Source organism: Ambystoma mexicanum, chromosome 4q (genome assembly GCF_040938575.1).
Source record: "Ambystoma mexicanum isolate Mex_15411 chromosome 4q, UKY_AmexF1_1, whole genome shotgun sequence".
In the NCBI taxonomy this organism is placed as follows: Eukaryota; Metazoa; Chordata; class Amphibia; order Caudata; family Ambystomatidae; genus Ambystoma; species Ambystoma mexicanum.
In genome coordinates this window covers 1258986266-1259005114 of record NC_090928.1, presented here as the reverse complement: position 1 = coordinate 1259005114, position 18849 = coordinate 1258986266, and the positions used below count along the sequence as shown (strand labels likewise).

Sequence of the window (18849 nt, the reverse complement as noted above, 5' to 3'; positions counted from 1 at the left end):
GAGCCTACCAGTGAACAGGTGGGTTCCCAAACCACACTTGAGTTTGCACAATCATGTTGTGAATCATTAGGGGATGACTAGGTACGAAAATGAGGCAGTACCATAATCTTTAGCTTTTTCTAAAGCTGGCTGTTTTGGGGAGGACAGTGAGGAGGAGCCTAGTTTTCAGATCTATACAAGAATTACATCTTTGCTAACAACCTTCAAAAATGGATTCCATGTGCCTAAAATAAAGAGTTTATGGAAACATTTTATTGCATTTAACAATAAAGCACCTATCATTTCCTTCACCCTCAGGGTTAGGTAGCGTACTGTCTTGATACAAGCATTTTTACATACAAATAGGGCGTTCCAAACATCACTTCAGTTGCTTTTGTCTTTTTTTTTTTTAAGAAAAAAGAAGGAACATCTTGAACCCGATGCGTGTGGAGCTGTTCCCCACGTGGTTGAGTTCAGCAGCATAGGACGCAATCATTAGGACAACGCACCACTGAAACTCTATGAGCCACGTTACAGATCAGGCCTTCTCCTAGTGCGAGCATCACCCTCCGGGGTCAAGTTCAGTAGCATATGACAAAATCCTCAGGACGACGCAGTCAATGAAACCCTATATGAGCCTCGTTACAGGCCAGGCCTTCTCCGGTGCAAGCATCATCCTCCCTGGTCGAGTTCAGTAGCATAGGGCGCAATCATTAGGACAACGCAGTCAATGAAACCCTCTCTGGGCTGCGTTACAGGTCTGGCCTTTTCCTGGTGCGAGCATCATCCTCCGTGGTCCAGTCCAGTAGCAGAGGACGTAATCATCAGGACGACGCAGTCACTGAAACCCTATATGAGCCTCGTTACAGGTCAGGCCTTCCCCTAGTGCGAGCATCATAGTCCCCTTGCTACAATGATCAGTGGGTCTTGCTCTTCATGCGTCTCTTGCCTGACGGTTGGACCACCTTTGCCATAGACTGGAGTATGAACAGCCAATGAGGAACTCACTCTATGGTGTGCACAGATGGGCATGTTCCAGTCCTGTAAGGGCATCTGTGGTGTGAGGCAGAGGATATAGGGTGCTGGACCCTCCCAGCGCTTGGGCGATTGTTGCACCTCCAAAGGACAGAGCCGACCAGGATTCTGAATGTGTGGAGGACCCAGCGATGGGGGCCAGCCCCCAATGCAAGTGTCCTCCTCTTACCTTCTGGCTATGAACCAGCCTCTCAGAGTTTGACCTTCGCACATGCCATGGCGGCAGACACTACTGTGTCCAGGTGGCTGCAGCTCCCAGTTCCCTTGGCCACGATGTCGGAGCCCCCGGCGCTTCCGCCCATCTGACTGCAGACCTCTATTGCCCATTCGGCTGCAGTGAACCTGTGAACAGAAGACTGGGACACAGAGAGAACAGGGGTGAGATGGGAGCTTTGCAACTGAGCAAACCAAGCAAAGACTAACCAGAAGACTGGGACACAGAGAGAACAGGGATGTTTGTTTGTTTGTTTATTTATTTATTTATTTATTGTGCGCACCGGACCCTGAGGTAGCAGGGCGCAAGAGGACAAGGAGGTTTACAGCTTAGTTAGAGACGTTACAAGTTATAAGTTACAAGTTACAAGGTAAGCATGGTGGACATTTCTTGAGTCTGCAGGGTAAGGCAAGTGCAAGTGCAGATAAAGCGCAGCCAAACAATCAAAACTATAGCGAGCGAACAGTATAGCAAGTCTGAATGAGCATTATAACAGGACATTACGTATCAAATGAAATACAAATGGACGTGCAAGGGGTGGATAGTTATGTCGCTTTCTTAGTGAACCATTTTATGGTGTCCTTTCTGAAGTTGTTGAAGGTTTGGTCAAATCTAAGTGCAAGAGGTAGGGAGTTCCATAACTGCGCTGCCTTGACTGGGAAGCTAGAACCTCCAATAGTGGCTAGTTTAAATCTGGGCACTAGGAGGCAGTTGGGGCTGACTGTCCTTGTAAGTCTAGTGGGATTTTTTCTATTGAAGCGTTCTAAGAGGTATCGGGGGGCTTTGTTGTTTAGGCATTTGTGGATAAGGGAAGCAGATTTAAGGTTGATTTTTTCTTGGGTGGAGAGCCATTTGTGTTTTCGTCTTATTTCTGAAATATGTGCTCTTCTAGGGATACTTAGGGCCGCTCTGAGTGCGTTGTTTTGGAGCACTTGGATTCTATTGATGATTTGTTTAGTAGTCCCTATGTAAAGGGCATTACAATAGTCTAATTTTGATAAAATGAGGGCTCTGGCTAGGATAAGACAGCTGTCCTCTGAAAGGAATGGTTTCCCAGCTCGTATTAATTTGCATGTATAAGCCGTGGATGAGGCCAGTGAGTTCACCTGTTTGTTAAAGGATAGTGTCGAATCAAGGTAAAAACCTAGGGTTTTTACTTCTCTGGCGACCTTGATAGTGTTACCATCGATGATGAAGGCTGAGTAGTTTTGGTTAAGTTTGGAAATGCGGGCTGCCGTGCCCAGGATGATGAGCTCTGTTTTATCATCATTCAAGCATAGGCCATGGTTGGCCATCCATGCTTGAACGATGCTATAGACTCTATTCACCAAAGCCAGATCTTCAACATAATCCCCAGTAAGTGGTAAGAGAATCTGGGTATCGTCTGCGTAGTTGGTATAGGTGATACCCAGATTATCAAGATCGTCAAAGAGTGGCTTGGTGAAGATGTTATAGAGTGTCGGCGAGACACAGGATCCCTGGGGCACTCCACAAGTGATTGGGATAGGGTCTGCTGCCGCTGCGGGGGAGAACACCCTCATGGTCCTGTCACTAAGGAATGACTGAATCCAGACTATAGCCTACCCTGAGAAGTGGGCCGCCGAGTCCAAGTGATTACAAAGGACTTTGTAGTCCACCAGATCAAAGGCGGATGAGAGGTCTAGAAGGAGGAGGAGAGCTAATTTTCCCTCGTCTCTGAGTGAGTCTATTTGGGCCTGAGATGGGAGCTCTGCAACTGAGCAAACCAAGCAAAGACTAACCAGAAGACTGGGACATAGAGTGAACAGGGGTGAGATGGAAGCTTTGCATCTGAGCAAACCAAACAAAGACTAACCAGAAGGCTGGGACACAGAGAGAACAGGGGTGAGATGGGAGCTTTGCAACTGAGCAAACCAAGCAAAGACTAACCAGAAGACTGGGACACAGAGAGAACAGAGGTGAGATGGAAGCTTTGCAATTGAGCAAACCAAGCAAAGACTAACCAGAAGACTGGGACACAGACAGAACAGGGGTGAGATGGGAGCTTTGCAACTGAGCAAACCAAGCAAAGACTAACCAGAAGACTGGGACACAGAGAGAACAAGGGTGCGATGGGAGGTTTGCAACTGAGCAAACCAAGCAAAGACTAACCAGAAGACTGGGACACAGAGCGAACAGGGGTGAGATGGGAGCTTTGCAACTGAGCAAACCAAGCAAAGACTAACCAGAAGACTGGGACACAGAGAGAACAGGGGTGAGATGGGAGCTTTGCAACGGAGCAAACCAAGCAAAGACTAACCAGAAGACTGGGACACAGAGAGAACAGGGGTGAGATGGGAGGTTTGCAACTGAGCAAACCAAGCAAAGACTAACCAGAAGACTGGGACACAGAGCGAACAGGGGTGAGATGGGAGCTTTGCAACTGAGCAAACCAAGCAAAGACTAACCAGAAGACTGGGACACAGAGAGAACAGGGGTGAGATGGGAGCTTTGCAACTGAGCGAACCAAGCAAATGCTAACCAGAAGACTGGGACACAGAGAGAACAGGGGTGAGAAGGGAGCTTTGCAACTGAGCAAACCAAGCAAGGGCTAACCAGAAGACTGGGACAGAGAACAGGGGTGATATGGGAGCTTTGCAACTGAGCAAACCAAGCAAAGACTAACCAGAAGACTGGGACACAGAGAGAACAGGGGTGAGATGGGAGCTTTGAAACTGAGCAAACCAAGCAAAGACTAACCAGAAGACTGGGGCACAGAGAGAACAGGGGTGATATGGGAGCTTTGCAACTGAGCAAACCATGCAAAGACTAACCAGAAGACTGGGGACACAGAGAGAACAGGGGTGAGATGGGAGCTTTGCAACTGAGCAAACCAAGCAAAGACTAACCAGAAGACTGGAACACAGAGAGAACAGGGATGAGATGGGAGCTTTGCAACTGAGCAAACCAAGCAAAGACTAACCAGGAGACTGGGACACAGAGAGAACAGGGGTGAGATGGGAGCTTTGCAACTGAGCAAATTAAGCAAAGACTAACCAGGAGACTGGGACACAGAGAGAACAGGGATGAGATGGGAGCTTTGCAACTGAGCAAACCAAGCAAAGACTAACCAGACGACTGGGACACAGAGAGAACAGGGGTGAGATGGGAGCTTTGCAACTGAGCAAATTAAGCGAAGACTAACCAGAAGACTGGGACACAGAGAGAACAGGGGTGAGATGGGAGCTTTGCAACTGAGCAAACCAAGCAAAGACTAACCAGAACACTGGGACACAGAGAGAACAGGGATGAGATGGGAGCTTTGCAACTGTGCAAACCAAGCAAAGACTAACCAGAAGACTGGAACACAGAGAGAACAGGGTGAGATGGGAGCTTTGAAACTGAGCAAACCAAGCAAAGACTAACCAGAAGACTGGGACACAGAGAGAACAGGGGTGAGATGGGAGCTTTGCAACTGAGCAAACCAAGCAAATACTAACCAGAAGACTGGGACACAGAGAGAACAGGGGTGAGATGGGAGCTTTGCAACTGAGCAAACCAAGCAAAGACTAACCAGAAGACTGGGACACAGAGAGAACAGGGGTGAGATGGGAGGTTTGCAACTGAGCAAACCAAGCAAAGACTAACCAGAAGACTGGGACACAGAGCGAACAGGGGTGAGATGGGAGCTTTGCAACTGAGCAAACCAAGCAAAGACTAACCAGAAGACTGGGACACAGAGAGAACAGGGGTGAGATGGGAGCTATGCAACTGAGCAAACCAAGCAAAGACTAACCAGAAGACTGGGACACAGAGCGAACAGGGGTGAGATGGGAGCTTTGCAACTGAGCAAACCAAGCAAAGACTAACCAGAAGACTGGGACACAGAGAGAACAGGGGTGAGATGGGAGCTTTGCAACTGAGCAAACCAAGCAAAGACTAACCAGTAAACTGGGACACAGAGAGAACAGCGGTGAGATGGGAGCTTTGCAACTGAGCAAACCATGCAAAGACTAACCGCTATCAGTGCAGAAGAACCGAGGTCGACAAAGGAGTACACATTTCGGTTAGGTAGTAACAATAGTATGTAAGCATGTTCTATGTAAAGACCTATGTAAATAGTATTATTCGTTTACTATGATGCTGCTTCAGAGGTCCCAAATGTGACGGCCTGATGACCATAATACAAGGCTGAAACACCAGCCAACACGTGAAGGGCATGCTCGGTGTCAGAGAAGTGCATTCAATGAGAGCATTATTTAAGACTTGTAAATCTCCCATTTCTTCTTGTACCGTTTGATTTTGGGGACTCCAATGTCCCCCCATTCCTGGCATGATGAATGCATGCTTACTAAGACTTGTCTGCACTTCAAACTGTTCTGAATTGTGAACAGAAGAGAACCATCCGTGGTTCAACTGCACCAACACGATTATCGAAATACATCCTCTCCCACCTTTCAGCAAAGGGCAGTGACGAAGGCTGCATAAGGAGTGGCCATGACATCATTATGGTGGATGTGTCCTCGTACACTAAAGCCAGATACCGTATGCCATAGCAACACATGTTACTCCAACAGGTGTCACTTAAACCAAAATAGAAACCACTAGCACAAAATGAAGTATTACTCCAATTGAGAAAAATGTGAATACTGAAAAAAAAAAAAACGAGATGAGCGCACCCCTCTCCAAGCATGTTCCCGGAAGCCTGGCCCAGGTGATGATCAGGCCTCTCGAACCATCTACCGCACCCTCCTGTGTCTGAGGACTCTCGCTAGAAGTGGACATAGTCTGCGCTAGAGGTCATTTGGCCAAACCCTTAAGCACTATATAAATAATTCCAGCGTGCCTTGTAACCCATACCGGAAAGCTATTTACCCCCAATAGGAATCCCAGATAATCAGCATTGGAGAATGAAATGATCTCAGGAAACTGGGGGGCCACTGCCAGTCTGTTCTGTGAACCCACCCATGTTCTACCTCGGAAGATGTGTCCAGAGTTTGCAATCAGCACTCAGATACTATTCAGAGTTAGGAATCTAGAAAGAAGACCCACTTACTTTGGGATCAGCCTTCAGAGTCCTAGCGCTTGAAATGATCTCCATATTGACTTCACTCTGTCCACAGCACACCATGCAGTTCCCTAGAGCAGGGCTCTCCCTATGTTTTGGACTACAGCTCCCTTGATCACTTGCCCACATTGTCAATGTGGTGAGGGATCATGGGATTACTAGTTCAAACCATCTGGAGAGCTGCAGGTTGAGGACCACTGCCCTAGAGGGTCTGTATATATCTTGTGGCTGGCTTTTCTCACATTTGGTTTTTAATGTTTTAACTGTTAAACAGTACACAACGTCAATACCACATTACCTTTGACACCTGGCAGGCACAAAAGACCTTCCCAGAATCCTGCTGGCTGAGCAGCATGACTGATGCAGAGGGCACTCTCTCACACACCTGGTTCACCACCTTCATCAGTGCCTGGGGAGAAGAAAGGCACGATTAGCAGATCCTGGAGTGGACATGCGACGATGCAGCACCCCCAAGGGGTCTAACCGGCCAACAGGCTTCTCCATGAGTCCCCAAGAACCCCAGCTTCCAGGCGTACCCCAGAACTTATGCACTGCACCAAGGAATAGGCAGAGGTCAACATCGTACAAAATACAACACCTGATCATTACACAACAGTATGAAGCAATAGCAAAATGCCACACAATTGGCAGAAAAGGCTTGACATGCTCAGTAGAATGCAATATGTGGGGCATATAAAGGCTATGGATCACTGTGGATGGAGTGGTAGGGCGTCCAACAATAATGTGGAACCACTTCCACCCTCAGAGGAGTGCCATTCAGTCCCTCGGGGTGGGCTTCTGGCTGGCACATAAGTGTAGGCAAAGCATGAAAGGGATTATGGCTCCTCACAGAGGGAGGTAGCCTTTGTGCAACTCGGCTAAGAAGAAAGCAAGGTAAGTGGAGGCATGAGGACAGCTTGTCCTCAGTTTGAGGGCCAGAAGCATAGCTAGCTCAGGTCCTGGCTGAATGCCCCCACTAACAATGTAACACAAAGCTGGCTGCGGACAGTGTCGGCTCTCTTGAATGAGTCCAGCAGGATCAGGCCACTGACTTCCAGAAGGAGCTGCTTAAAGACTGTGTTGGCGGCCAGCTGTGCTTTTCTTGAAATGAAAGAAAACTTGTGCTGGGCCAAGAATATTGTTATCTATGATAAACATGAATCAATGACCAATGGGAAACACTTTATTTTAGCTCACCTGCACTAAAACAGGTCTCCCGCAATATGCAAATCTGTCTTGGTCCTGCCACCTATCAGAGCAGTGCACTGGAACACAAGCAGCCACCTTATTGGGCCCGACACCGAGATGCAGCTTGATTCCTTGGGCACTGTGAGTACTTACGAGGTCGCACTGCAAACATCAAAGAAAAGATGGCTTGAAAGCTCTCAATTAATCATAACGACTAGGAACACCTCTGTGCAGAGCTCCATGTTAGGTTGCACTAAACTGTTATGATGGAATGGGCATAACCAGCTGTGGGTCCCAAACCCACCATGCCTATAGTGCCAAGCTACATTTCACTGATGATATCAGTCTAGGGCAAAAAATGCCCAGGGTCTCCTGGAGTCCGGTGTAGAAGAAATGCGGCCCAGCAGTTCAGCTAACCTTCCCTTTTTGGGGTGGACCTAAATCTGATTTGCATATGTTTTATTCCCATGCTGTAATCTCACAGCGGACAAAGAAAGGATGGGTGGGTGGGTGGTAGACTGCCCAGGGCAACTGCCAAGGGCTATTATTAATTCAAAGCTTCCCAGTGAACACCTTTTAGTTACTTAAGTCAAGCACCATCTGCTTTTATGAGGATGCGCTGCAGAAACACAATTCGTTCTATACTTTTGAATTTATAGTAGTGATATATAGTAGTAATATATTATTCCATTGTTTTCAGATTGACTGCTTAATTTGCACTAACATTTTAGTTTCGCATCAGTGCATCAACAATTGAGGGTTCACCAATAGTCAAGCCATGGAGGTACTTCACAAACTAATAATATTGAAGTGCAACAATGAGAACATGTGTAGGGCATTGTTAGGAGTATGGTGGCTAACAGTAAAAATGCAGGATTCTTAAAACCCCATAGCATGAGGAGATAAACCGCATCCGTTTACACAGAATCTACTGCATGGGGTAACCCAGGTTTACCCCGCGCAGTACTCTCTTCCAGGAAGTAACCCATGCAATCCCAACTCATAATTAGGTGGTATATTAAAAGGTTGTGCTGTTTGAAATACCATATTCTACCATTACCATCACACTTGGGCTGAGGCCCATCCTATATTTGGCATACATTAAGTACGAAAAGTGATGTCGACTGGGAGTGCGTGTAATACTATCCCTATTGGGGCGTGTACTGTACCCATGGTCCTTAACATTTTACTTCTGACATGAGGGAGCATGAGTGCACTGGCTTAACAGGAGCCCCCACAACTCCCACGGTGCGGGGGCCCCTGCCAGGACATGTCCTGGGAGGGGGCCCACTTGAAAAAAAAAAGTTTCGTTTTGAATTCACTCTGCATTAATAAAGAAATGATTTCTGTAACAGAAATCATTTCTTTATAAAGGCAGGGTGACTACAAAAAGAAACGTTCTTTTTTAAGGCTGAGGGCTCCCCTAACCCATGACATGGAAGACCCTAGACTGGAGGGCTCAATGTCATGGGGTGGTGGGGAGCCCTATGACTTCAAAAATAAACTATTATTTTTTGAAGTCACTCTGCCTTCATAAAGAAATGATTTCCGTTATGGTTCAGTGTTAAGATGGATTTCTGAACTCTGACCTGGAGGGGCAGAAGTTCAGAAAGGCCAGCCTAGTTTCTTGGAACAGGGTAACCTCTGGACAAGCCAGACCAATCAGGGTAGTGATGGCGGCGGTCAAGACTAAGTCTCAAGAGGGTTGAGGGTGACTGAAAGACCTCAATGAGCACACAAAGCAAGGATACTTACAAATTACTCCAGACAGGTGTTATATTAAAAATATAGACACATTTATTACAAGGCCTTTGTAACATCGACCATAGCAAAGAATCACAATAATCACAATAATACACATCACAATCAATACAATATATATACAAGACTGAGGGGTCTAAGGAGTTATGAGCACGTAATATGTAGACCACTTAGATGTGGATGAAAACAGGCAGTGCAAGTAATCATTAGACCCAGTTCGACATCAGAAATACACCTAACTGGAGGAAGTCCGAGCCCTACGAAGAGAGGAGCCTTATGCTCAAAAGTACCTGCACGCACTGGTGCCAATGGATAAAGTAGGGTCTCTTCAAGGGTCTCAGGAAGGTGAATGAAGCGATGCAGAACAAGTCCACACTACTCAAGCAAGGCCTCCACTTGTGGGTAGAGGCAGGGTGAGAGTGCGGATAGAGTCGCTATTTCGCAACAGCAGTAGAAAAGAAACGGGCTCCTGCGTGAGGGGCCACCGGTTGGGGTATGGACTACTCACCGGTCCCCGACGCAGGCAGACCCAGACTTCTACAGTTCAGTTCACATTGCTGGCAGGTTCAGCTAAGATGATCAGGACATCTCGACACCGTGTAGATTGTGTGTAGCAGGATGCAGAGTCGACAACTGTGTTTACTCTGGTCCGGGCGCACTCATCTCACTTCAGACCTGGGAATGCCAAGTGTACGAATTACAGTGTGAGGGTGCCGTGGAAGCAGAGCAAGCAGTAGACCAAATTTTGAGGGCTTCCCCGAAATGGCAGCGGTGACAGAGCAAAGCATCCTGCGTAAGCTGGTCAGCCCGCTGGTCAGCCCACTGGTTGGCCCAGGGACACTTCCGAAGAGGCTTACTTGCAGGGTTTGATGAAGGTGCCGGGAATAGTTGATCCCACTATTCCAATGGGTCGAAGCGCCTTCGCAGACTTTCTAGGACGATCAGATGCAGAGGGGTCTCGCAGGACGACAGCGGCTCAGGGTTCCAAACATTCAGCGGGTCACCAGCGGTTCCTCGGCGCAGCTTCTTGTTGCAGGATACTTTGCTCCTTATCCCTTGTTCGGTGTGAACTCAGGAGATCGACATGGTAGTGGTGTTTTCAGCCTCCTCTTATCCAAAGTTCCCTTCGCGCCAAAACGGAGAGGACCCAATGGGAGATCTGCTCACAAACACTCACACCATACGTGGACCTATCACGGACCACAGTGGTCCCAGGCATTCAGGACACTCTAGACTCTCTGGCACCCAGGATGTGTATTGGGAACAGACATCCCAGCCCACATCCTGGAGGCACACACAAGGCATGCAGAAGCCCGCAAAAGCTTTGGGGTTTCGCGGGAAAGTGCATGACCAAATAAGGACTCACCCGGGTCGGCTCGACTTGGGGAAGGTGAAGGGCAAGACGGTCAGAAGACAGGACAAAGAACCTCGTGGCATGGCCATATTGGAGCCAGGCCACTCATTTGTGCCAAACATGGTAAGTGCGGATAACATGGCGAAAAAGAGTTCAAAACACAAGAGAAACGATAGCTGCCACCAGTCCTGTCCGTGACACACCTGCACAGTTCATATTAAGTCCAGCGAGAGTTTCTAGGGCCGTGGGAATGACTAGAGACCCAAGAGCGCAGTAAAGTAAGTTACAGTGCACTCTTTTTTCTTGTTATACAAAAACTGTAACATGAGGAAAGGACTAAGGGAAACAAAGTCTCCCAGTACTGACTGTCTTAAGGGCATGTCAGTTTCCCCTTAAGAATTGAGCGAAAGCCCAGGGGACAGCGGCGGAAGGCTGCGCTTCTCTGGCAAAGTCTAGATCAGGGTGTAAAACAGCAGCAAAAAGTTTGGGGGTTGCCACATGGAGGGAAAATTACATAAAATTATGAAATCTTTCCTAACATTCGGTCCTTAACTGAATCATTTCTTAATGAAGTTAGAGTGACTTCAAAAAGAAACAATGGGGCTCATTCTGATCATGCCGGCCTGGAAACAACAGTGCTGGTAATCTTACCGGCACCGTTTGTTTCCGGACCGGCATATGACAGGTCTACCTGCTGGGGCCGCTGTGCCCGACAGGTCTGACCCTGCCGGGCACAGCAGCCCCGATAGGCAGACTCGTCACAGAAGCACCGGCACCATTTACAACAGTAAATCCCTAATTCCGTGTCCCTAATCCCATGGAGTCCTATGGGACTCCACAGGAATGGGGATTACCGAAATTACCAGCACCTGACTTCTCGGCCACTGGACTTGGAAGAGCCTAGTGGCACCGGGAAGTCGGGTGCCAGTCATTTTTTATGGGTCTGGCGGCAACCCGTCCGTAGCACTGGCACGGTTACCGCCAAACCCGTAATGAGCCCCAATTTCTTTTTTAAGTAATAGGGCTCCCCTCAGCCCCATGACGTGTGCGTATGTGAGTGTATGGTGAAAGGGTGCACACTTAAATGTATAGGTGGCTGCCTGTGTGAGTGTATGGTGAAAGGGTGCACACACGTATGGGTCGCTTGGTGTGCGTGTGTGTACGTTGAAAGGGTGCACACTTAAATGTATGGGTGTCTGCCTGGGTGTGCCTGTATGGTGAAAGAGTGCACACTTAAATGTATGGATGGCTGGGTGTGTATATGGTGTGTGTGCTTGTGTACAGGGGCACAACAAAACATACATTTCGGGGGCTAACCCTTCAAATGTTGGGAGAGGCGCTAACTTCACAGGTGGTGGGGAGAGGAAAACTTATTTGTGTGGGGGCATCTAACTTCTTTACACATTTAATGAGACTATTCTAGTGCAGCTTCAATGTTACAAGCAGTTAACTCTCTACTTTAAGTCTCCTATTCCCTCTCTACCCTTCCAATCACTCCCCTGGCATGCAAGTACTAGACCCACATCACGATTTCAATTGCCTACAAAATTTGGCATTTTAATGCAGGTACTAGCAGTGAAATGCTTTACATGGGTAATTGCTGGGCCCTTATTAACAGCAAAACCCAGGTGCTGTTTAACATCTGTGTCCTGTTCTGTCCGGCAACTGCTCTGAAGGTCAGCCAGGCCGAATCAACATAGCCCAAAATGTCAGTGGGGGAGAGTGCTGAAGCCCAGTCAACTCAATGGTGTTGAGCCACTACTTGTGTTTAATGCCTTAATTACTCCTAGCTCTATTCTTCCTCGTCCCAGTACTTGTGTATGAGACAGTACATGTGTACTCTGGCTTATACGCAAGTGCTGGGATGAGGTAGAGGGACATGGATGTAATGCCTGACTTAGCTACATGTACTCTTAATTACTTCTAGTCCCACTCTTCCTTATCCCAGTACTTCCCTGTGAGGCAAGGAGCCTCAAACGTAAGCTCTGGGACAAGGAAGAGGGACATGGAGGTAATTCTTGGCTAAGGAGCTGATTTTGGAGGTTGGGGTAGAGGGTGGGAGGGAGAAGGGATGTGTGGGGGGGCGGGATTGTGCGATAAATCATAATGGTTGTCCATGTCCAGGCTAAGCAGGCATGATATGTGGTATTAGTGGCTAGAGAGGCATGTTGGTGCTGTCAGTCTAGCCATTTCTTACTGCGGCATTGTATATTTTTCTAGGCATCTGTGATAAAATGATATGATAAAAGTCATTTATAACGCACCTTTTCACAAGTGTTTCTATGTGCGACAAGACAAGCGAGGGAAGAAAGAGGGAGGACAAGACAAACAATCTCACTAGACCTTGTGTCATTGTGAGAACGAGGGAGGGGGGAAGTGCAAGGGGGAGGGGAAAACAGTGCTGCAATTTTCTGAGTAAGTGCAGCCAGGGCAGCGCGGCTGTGGGTAGTGCAAGGTAAACAAGGGGCTGCAGGGTTACAGTTACAGCCCCTAAGTGCATGGTAGGCACGGAGACAGTGCAAGGGTGACCGATCAAGAAAGAGCCTGGACTCAGAGAGACTCTGAGGGTATCCAAGCAACGGGTCGGTACAGCAGACAGGTAGGTCTACAGGGGAGGTAGAGAGAGAAAGCAGAGGAGAAAAGGAAAGCTTTGAGCTGCTTCCGAAACATCAGATGGTCAGGCTCAAGTTTGAAGGGGCAGGGAGGCCTTTCCAGAAGGGAGGCACCAGCAGAGGAGTGAGATCTACCCCCAGTCTCTGCCTGGAGAAGCGTCTAACCCTTAGAGAGTCGGAGGTAGCTGAGCGAAGGGCTCGAGAGGGAAGGTATTTTGGAAGAGAGCGTTGGATGTAGTACGGGCCCCGGCCCCAGTAAGCCTTGTGGACAATGCAAAGGGTCTTGAACTTGATCCTTGCAGCCACCGGGAACCAATGGAGAGAATTCAGGGCTGGAGAGACATGATCACTGGGCTTGAGGCCAAGGATAAGTCTTGCAGTCCTGTTCTGGATTAGTTGCAGATGACGGAGAGTAGAGGAAGGCAGAATGAGAAAGAGGCTGTTGCAGTAGTCCAGCCTAGAGAGAACCAGGGCTCAGGAGACAGTGAGCTTCTAGTGGAAAGTGAGAAAGGGAAGAGTCCCTTTGAGGAGGAGCAGCTGGTAGTGGAACATCTTGGTGACATCTGAGATGTGAGGATAGAAAGAGAGAGTGGCATAGAAGATGACACCAAGGTTGTTTGCCTCAAATGAAGGTGAAGGAAGAGGGCCCAAGGCGGACGGCCAGAGTGAGAGGAAAAACTGGTGCCAGGGTCCCAATGAGAAGGATCTCCGTCTTACTGGCATTAAGGCAGAGATTGTTGGAGGCGCACCAATCCTGAATCACAGATAGACAGTCAGGAATGAGCGAGAGAGGAGAGGAGGCTGAGGGGAGCCTGAAGGAAAGCTTAGTCACCCGCATAACACTGAAAGTTAGAGGAGAAGGTCGAGATCAGGTGGGCCAAAGGGGCCAAGTAGCGGTTGAAAAACCAGAGTGAGAGTATAGATCCCTGGGGAACGCCACAGGTAGAGAGAGGTGGCAGAGAGATTGGAACTAGGTTGGACCTGGGAGGGGGGGGGGCAGTCCAAGAGGAAGGAGGTCAGTCACTCCAGGGCCTGATCTGTGATGCCCAGGTTCTCACTGAGTCGATTGATCAGGATGGCGTTGTTGACTGTGTAGAAAGCAGAGGAAAGAAGTAGGATGAGAACAGAAGGAATGCTGGAATCAAGGTTCGAGAGCAGATCTTCATGGGTGTTCAGGAGAGCAGTTTCCATGCCTCTGGCATCTCTGAAGCCAGGCTGATGGTCATGGAGACAACCAACAGATTCCGTGTGGAGAGTAAGCTGGGAGATGGTAAGCTTTTCCAAGAGTTTGCCCAAGAAAGGGGTGATGGAGATTGGGCAACAGTTTGCCGGGCAGGTAGGATCAGCAGATGGCTTCTTGAGGAGTGGGTGCACAAGGGAGTTCTTAAGGGGAGAGGGGAACGTTCCAGTGGCTAAAGAGTGATTACAAAAATCGGCCAAAGCTGGAGCGAGGGTGTCAATATGGTCCCTGATGGTTTAGGAGGAGCAGGGGAGCACCTGTTTGGACAACGCTTTCATAGTTCAGACTTGTCTAGAAACCTCGTCAGGTGTTGTCAGAGTGAAAGAGGAAAAAGGAGGGGGAGAGGTAGAGACGGCCAAAGGGGGCCGAGAGAGGAAGAGGGAGTGGAAGAGGAGATAGAGGACAGGATGTCTTGAGATTTTGCGGACAAGTGAGAGGCCAGAGCCGCACAGAGGGCCTTGGAGGGAACAGAAGTGGTAGAGACCGCAACAGGATTGACCAGTTCCTTGCAGATTTTAAAGAGTTCGGCCATGTTGGTAGAGGCGGCGGAGACGTAGGCTTTAATGTGTGCTTTCTTCTTGATGATTGTCATTGCTTTGACTGGCATTTTGGTGCATCCAGTCTAGGTATGTCTAAATGTGGCCTGGCATGCTTTACTGTAATGTTATTATGTGTCTACTACACTGGTCTACATTGTGCAGCCAGTTGGACATGTTTTCATTGTGGCATGGCATTTTTAATAGCAAAGCATTAATGTTCCTGTGCACTGTTGGTGACTTACATGTATTGGATTGGTGTTACCCTACAAAACAATTGCAAACGCTGTGGCTTTATAGGCAATTTTTCCTCAGAAAGTGTGCTGTATATTGCATTAAAATACATATTTATATCTTTCTCCTAGTGCAGTGTGCGGCATACCCCTTCAGCAGCATGTTTGTGTATATTGCGCAAGCGTGACAATCTAGGCGGGCCCAGAGTGTGGCGCGACCTGTGATTTGTTGCTGAGTTGTGGGGGGGCCCCCCTCAGCATGGCTCGCAGGGGGGCCCACACATTTTGTGTTACGCCACTGATGAAGTGTATGTGTGAGAACAAAGAGTACAAAGAAGAAAAGAAAGGTGTAAGATGTCTATGTACCTTCAACTCCAAGATGGGAGCAAGGGTGGGCACATGTGAATCTAAGCAGATACAAGCATCAGAAATATGATTACTGTAAGTAAGGTATTCCTTTTGAGGCTTGTGGATCTGCTTACAATCACATGCTTTGCATACACTAGTGAGCAGTACCTGGAGAAGGTGGTGGGTTGTTATAAGGTACAGCAGCAAAAAGACGTCTTAACACTGCTTGTCCCACTTGTGAATCTTGCTTTGAATGAGTATTTAAGTAGTAGTGTTGAGTGAAAGTATGAATTGAGCTCTAAGTAGCTGCTTTATAAATGGCATCTAAAGGTACATTTGCAAGAAATGCTAGAGCAGCCCCTGTGCCTCAAATTGCTCTAGGCTTGAAAGGTAAAGTTTTCTTGGCTAGAGAATAACATAACTGAATGCATTTCACAATCCTTTAGAAATAGCTGACTTAGAGACAGTCACCTTCTCTTCCGGTAGCTATGGACACAAAAAACGGGTCTATTTTTCTTAGTGGTTTTGTTTTGGTTAGATAATACAGGACAGCCCTTCTAACATCTAGTGTATGAAGGCATTTCTCAGCTGAACTAGTATGACTTTGGGAGAAAGCCAGAAGTTCAATGGATTGGTTACCATGGAACTTTGAGATACATTTTGGTGAGAAATGTCTCTGTGGTTTTCGCAGAAACACCTTGTCCCTGTGAAATAAATAGAAATGGTCTTGAACTGAGAAGGCTTGCCCTTCATTAACTCTTCTAATAGAAGTAGTAGCCAGAAGAAAATGTTGAGCAAGTGTTGGGACAAGTGTAGCTGTTTGGCGGTGTCCTGATGCTGCTGAGGCTGTTTGGATTTTCCTACATTTCCTCTCCACGGAAAAAAAATACCTGCCCACCTCACCTGACTCTCTTCACAACCTGCAGGTTATGTGCCTTGTGCGTGCGCCTTTGAGAAAGTGTTGAGACAAGTGTAGCTGTTCGGCTGCAAGGTAAGAGTCTGAAGTTTCTATAGCCTCTTCCAATGGCTGCTTTTAGGGTAAAACAGGAGGCTGTAGCAACTAAAGGGAGGTTTTCCTCAAAAATATAACCACACGAAACGCAGTCTTGTGAGATGCTTACAACTGGCTTTGTGCATTGTCTCAAAAGGGTGACCCATGAGTTTGGTTAAGTACAATATTCAAGGTCCAGCCAGGAGTTGAATTTGTAATTGGGAGGTGTAATCATTTAACCCCTTCCATAAAGGCTTTAGTTACTGAAACCTTCGACAAGATGCTTTACTTTGAGAAATGTGCTTCTAGATGAACTCTAAGGGACTTAAAGACTAACACTGAGTCTAGCAGGTAACTATGCATGTAATAAATCATGGTTTTCCATAGACATTCTCCATTGTAGAAGAAATAAGAGGCTGCACGAGAGGTCTTGCAGGAAAGATCCTCGTCCTGCGACTCATGCTAACTATAAAGACACTGCCTTGGAGTACAAACATGCCACCTTGGCCACAAAAAAGGATAGCTTTAATTCTCGAATATACAAGGTAAAATCGGATAAGAACTCTTCCTAATTCTTAAAGAACTGGAGGGTAAAACAACTCCTCATGCGGCAATGCAACTGAGTGACACTTCGTGTACAAGAATTCAAGATGGCTTTTCTACTAAGATTAAATCTCACAAGAATGTCATCAATGCTGGATGCCTAGACCTCGCTAACCACGACAGGCCTACCCCAGTTAATTAAGATTCATCTACTAATGGCAACATCAACTCTTCTGCTTCCATCTTCCCTTTCTCTCTCAGTCCTATTACTAATGATGCCCTGCTTGACATCATCCCTGGACTGAAACCCACTTTTTGGCCCGGCGATATCTGCTCTGGCTCCATTGCCAAGGATGGCATTCAATGCCTTGCACCACTAGTCTTGAACATTATCAACTCCTCCTTTGCTCAAACAGTGGTCCCCGCTTGTCTTGAAAAAGTCTGCATCACTCCAGTCCTTTAGAAGATAACACTTGACCCCAAAGCCATAGTGAATTACCGCCCCATTACGACTGTTCCCTTTCTACTAAAGGTCATTGATAGGGTTGTGTATCTCCAAATACAAAAGCACATCACTGAAGATAACGTACTGGGTGTCCACCAGTCTGGCTTTCGTGCCATGCATGGGACTGAGACTGATATATTAAATCTCACAGACACATTAAATCTGGTCGAAATCGCTGAAAGGGGCAAGATTGGATCTTTCAGCAGCTTTCGACTTGGTGCACCACTCCGTGCTTTTGGAGAGGCTGGGCGGCTTTATTAATGTCATCTTTTCTTGGCTGTAGATTAGCTAGTGTTACCACTGGAGGATTTAAATCACATCCTGAGACCTTAGCATGCAGCGTCCCACAAGGCGCATGCTTTTCGCCTACTCTTTTTAACATCTACATAAGTCCTCAGTTTGACTTGCTTGATGGTACAGACATAAAATACACAAATTACGCTGATGATACGTAGCTTGTGTTTGATCTGTCTGGCAATCATTACCGCGACACAGCCAAGGTGAATGATGTCTACAAACTGATCCAAAGATGGATGACTGTAAATTCCCTCGCTTTAAATAATGAAAAAAGCGAGCTGAAGTTTGTTCGCTCAGCCAATCGGTTAAAAAAGTTAGACATCAGATACAGCCATATTAGAATTACAAACTGTTCCATCCATATTAGTCATCAAGTCAAGACGCTCTGAGTTCTTCTGGATTCCGGGCTTAACATGCAGAAGCACGTTGATGTGGCAGGATTACTATGCTATGTCATGCAATGCTATGCTAGGAATACTATGCAATGTTATGCTTTCTTCAGCTGGGGCCTCCCTCTGGAACAGCCTCCCTGAAACTTGAGGAGAACCATCTCCGGTTCCGGAAGCACCTCAAGACCTTCCTCTTTGTCCACAAGGCCGTCTGGGAGCTGGGGCCGAAATACCTTCAACTCACTCTTCCTAAATATCTTCCTTCCCGAGCTCTTCGCTCATCCGCCTCCAACTCCCTCAGGGTCAGTCGCTTCTCCAAGCAACGAGTTGGTGGTAGATCTCTCTCTTCGGCAGGGGCCTCCCTCTGGAACAGCCTTCTTGCCTCCCTGAAACTTGAGGAGAACCATCTCTGGTTCCGGAAGCACCTCAAAACCTTCCTCTTTGCTTCTGCTTTCTCTCTTCCTCTCCCCTACTGATTCATGTCTGAAGCTGCACTGGTTACATGGCCTCCCTCTCTGCTCACAGGCCCGGCCTTGCCAGTTGCTCACCTGCACTGCCTCCCTGGCAACCCTGCACTTGGAGACTGTTTCTGTATCCC

General features: G+C 47.6%; 1 protein-coding gene across 1 annotated transcript in view; it reads right to left on the bottom strand.

The window, feature by feature from the left end:
* Window positions 1–232: 232 nt before the first annotated feature.
* Window positions 233–18849, bottom strand: part of AARS2 (alanyl-tRNA synthetase 2, mitochondrial) — a 413869-nt gene continuing 395252 nt past the window's right edge. The window contains exons 21-22 of the mRNA XM_069608864.1: window positions 6553–6663; window positions 233–1370 (exon numbers count right to left, since the gene is read on the bottom strand). Of these exons, the coding sequence (XP_069464965.1) occupies window positions 1206–1370; window positions 6553–6663 (276 nt within the window). The 3' untranslated portion in view covers window positions 233–1205. The remainder of the gene's footprint in view (window positions 1371–6552; window positions 6664–18849) is intronic.